The sequence below is a fragment of the Trachymyrmex septentrionalis genome, unplaced genomic scaffold (assembly GCF_001594115.1).
Source record: "Trachymyrmex septentrionalis isolate Tsep2-gDNA-1 unplaced genomic scaffold, Tsep1.0 scaffold16, whole genome shotgun sequence".
Classification (NCBI taxonomy): domain Eukaryota; kingdom Metazoa; phylum Arthropoda; class Insecta; order Hymenoptera; family Formicidae; genus Trachymyrmex; species Trachymyrmex septentrionalis.
Window position 1 is genome coordinate 2,429,684 of NW_017304758.1, and position 3,930 is coordinate 2,433,613.

Sequence of the window (3,930 nt, forward strand, 5' to 3'; positions counted from 1 at the left end):
GATTTAGCTAGTTAAATCTATCTATGTAGAATCTATCTATCTATCTATCTATCTATCTATCTAAATCTATCTATCTATCTATGTATTATCTCTAAATCTATCTAGCTAAATCTATCTAGCTAAATCTATCTATCTAAATCTATCTCACTATCTAAATTGTTGCAGCAACAATTTAGATAGTGAGTTTAGATAATATGACATAGCCTTTCCTTTCAATGAAACAATTTTTGTGTTTTGCTGTTTCTTTGTAAAGTTTGATTCAGTTTAATTCTATCTACAGGAGCACTTTGTCACAACTTGTTGGACATTCTGTATATAATTATATATAAAATATGTCAATTTTTTATATAATTACAAATAATTTTATATAATTATATAACTCATCATAAAAATGAATTCTAATAATGCCACAATGTTGAGAGAAAAAGAAAAAGTATAAAGGAAAAATACAAGAAAAAAAAAAGAGAAACAGGGAAAGATTTAGAAGAATTATATGAAAAAAATGTTTTATACACTGAAAAAAAAGATTGATTGCTGCAACAATTTAAACAGTAAAATATAGCATAGCATTTTTATATGGCTGCAGTTTATATGGCAACCAGTTTTTGGTTGTATTGTTACACAATTGAAAATTTGCTGCTACAATCAAAAACTGGTTGCTGCAGCCATATAAAAATGCTATGCTGTATTTTATTATTTAAATTGTTGCAGAAACCAATCTTTTTCTTCAGTCAAACAATTTTTTGTAAAGTTTTTTGTAAATTTGATTGATTTTAATTCTATCTACAAGATCACTTTGTCACAATTTACTAAACATTCTGTATAAATTGTATATGTCAATTTTTTTATATAATTACAAATAATTTTATATAATTATATAACTCAACATAAAAATGAAGTATGAAATATTTTTTTCGTGTAGCTTTTAAGAAAATAATTTTTTCGAAATCTCTCTTTTTCTCTCTTTTTCTCTCTCGTATTTTTCCTTTATACTTTTTCTTTTTCTCTCGATTTGTTGTACATTCCTCGAATTGTAACATTCCTAGAATTCATTTTTATGCTGAGTTCCGAATTGTTTCGCACGTGCTCGCAATATATACCTTTTCCTGACTTTTGGAGGGAACTCTAGGAGTGGGTGTCTCTGGTCTTGATGAAATCGGTGTTAATTCAACTGATGCAGATTCGGCAGATGTAGCGAGACTGCTAATCCCACTAGATTCGCTTCCGCTACTTGGAGAAGTTCGCCCGGAATCGGACAAATTTCTCATATTTTGTTCACGTTCAATATTAAGAAGCTTCATACTGAGCGCAGAAAAATGGTCTGGATCTAAACCGAATAAAGGTAACGCTAACGTCAGTGCCATTGTTGGTAGACCTTGTTGGCGTAGCCCTTATATCTCCTTGTACGACGAGTAGTGACGAGATGATATCGACTGTTGATATATATATTATAATTAGAATAGGCATGTAATATTTACAAGAATGAGATTAATCGTCACATTAAAACGACCTCTGATCATCGACATTCTACATATTTTTTGTTCACGTTAGCACTTTGCATGTATCCCATTTAAATTGTTTAAAATAGAAAAAACGGACGTTCGTAATTGAAAGGAATTCTCACATGCACTTTGCAAGATTTTTCTCTCGATCGCGTGATAAAACACTTGCGCGGTATTTTTTGATCAGAGTTAACGTTATTAACATAAGAATATAACCTTAGAACGTGCTGTATAACCACCTGTAAATTATTCGGAAGAAAATTGCTCCGTTCGAGAAAAATTAGTACGTTTTTTTATTTTTCTTGAGAATACACGCACCCCATTAAATCGAATGTGTATTTACTATTTTTTACAATAAAATTTCACTTTCGTCTTAATGTATTACCTGAATTATAATAAAAGTAATAGAACCACTTTAAGCTTGCGAACCGTTACGATGTCAACCGACAACTGAAAGCGTCCTGCGTTGTATATCCTGCTACATTATAATGTGATGATAAACACGACCTTCTAATGTTTCGAATAGCAAGTGACTAATCCAGTTATATTATATTTTATTAGTATTTAATGTTAAATATTAAAAAGACGGAAAATCAATAGCAGATAATTTTTTAAACGAAAGATTTTAAATGAATCAATAAAATACATAAATAAATTTTGCGATTTCTGTTTTATAATTAATTTAATTATTTGCATACTTAAACTTTGCTTGGAAAATTAAAAGTTTTAATTAAAAATAAATTAAATTTGAAAAAAAAATATTAATAGAGACTGAATTTAAGGTTTTTTTTTATACAAAATTGCGAAAGTGAGATATAAAAGAATCAGCAATAGCTCAGATGGTTTAAACTTTCTTTTACCTTTCTGTTGAAATTGTAGGTCCCCTATCGTTTCTTGCTCGCATGATATTATTCCACCATAAGTTGGGAAGTCTTCTTTACCGACGAGGATGGTAAGGTCATTTTCTATTGGTACCAAATTTGCTGTATGGGGCTGTGGTACATGCAATTCCTCTCTTTAGCAAGGATGTTTCAACCGAAGTCTGCTTTACCGACTGCAATCATTTTTTCATATAACTTTTCCTACATATAATAATTATTACTAAAAAATTGTTACTAAGTAATATTTACAAAATGATTTGATATACTTACAATTATAACAACTTGTAACAATAATTGTTTCGGTATTAAATATTGTAATAACTGAAATTCTTACCATACGACATGACGCTGGTAAATAATACATAGGGTAACCGTGAGTCCTTGTTAATTTCTTGTCTCGTGGATTTATTTACTCGAGATTCCGCTAGGATATTATTATATTGAACGTCTATTACTAAAATTTATTAATTATTATTATAATTTTACGATCCTGATGCATCATTTTCATATAAACTTTTTTTTTGACAGTATTTTTTATTTTATTTTTTTTACATAAGACAGACTAATAAAGATACGTTTAATTTAATATATTTTCGTATACTGGACTGATTGTGAGCTTTCTCGCAAGTATAGGTTTGAACATTACATTCTTTATAAGGCATATAAGAATACAGTTAAATCAGGTGGTCCGACGCTACTCAGGGATCGTCGAGGAAGACGGAGACGTCTATATATCTGTACGGATCTATTGTCTGAAATCGACGGGATGGTTTTCGTTCTTAGTCTTTCAGCTATCTTGTACGCTCAGACTCCAGTGGATGCTCATTTATATAGCTTCAATTGATTTTTCGGGCCAGAAGGATATCGTTGGGAAAGTTTAGTCCAGCAACTTTTAAATATTGTGGATATTTGCCTGCTCCTTTCTATTTCGTCGAACTTCCATGCAACGGTCTGTGGTGACAGAGGAGAAGAAAAAAGTGTCCCTATTGCAAAGGGAGATTTGATTTGTGCGGTGAGATTTCCAAAAAAACCACACAAATTTATCGCAAACAAAAAAGTGGGGGAAATATATGAGGGCGAGCCTTTGATCTCCAATACAGGGCTTTCCTTCTTCGTGATATTGCTGATATGGCTACAATTACGCACCACAAGCGTGTGTATTATATATATATATATGTATATGGAGTCAAGAAAAAAAGAGCTTTCAAGAAGAAGAAGAACCACGATGATTGAGAGACGAAACAAAATCATGCGTAGTTTATCTATATATATATTTATTAATTGGATTGTCCTTTCTAAAAGAAGAGGGAGCAAGAATCAACTAATGATAATCCCCCCAGTGGCGTTGCATAGAAGAATTTCTATAAAACGGGGAAGGAAGTATACTCACGATAATGGTACCAAAATGTAGATACTCTCTCTCAAGACTTCTCTCAAGCCTTCCCGGATAGAGTTATCTTCGAATAGAGAGTGGAGTCAAAGCCGAGAAACGTTTTCCCGTAGTATGCTACGATGAGGCCAATGATTGAGTTAAAGATGTTGGTAAA

At 31.4% G+C, this 3,930-nt stretch overlaps 1 protein-coding gene across 1 annotated transcript in view; it reads right to left on the minus strand.

The window, feature by feature from the left end:
* LOC108745971 overlaps positions 1 to 1,403 on the minus strand; it is a 3,817-nt gene extending 2,414 nt beyond the window's left edge. Inside the window, exon 1 of the mRNA XM_018482419.1 lies at positions 1,101 to 1,403. Coding sequence (XP_018337921.1) covers positions 1,101 to 1,364 — 264 coding nt within the window. The 5' untranslated portion in view covers positions 1,365 to 1,403. The remainder of the gene's footprint in view (positions 1 to 1,100) is intronic.
* Between the last annotated feature and the right edge of the window lie 2,527 nt (positions 1,404 to 3,930).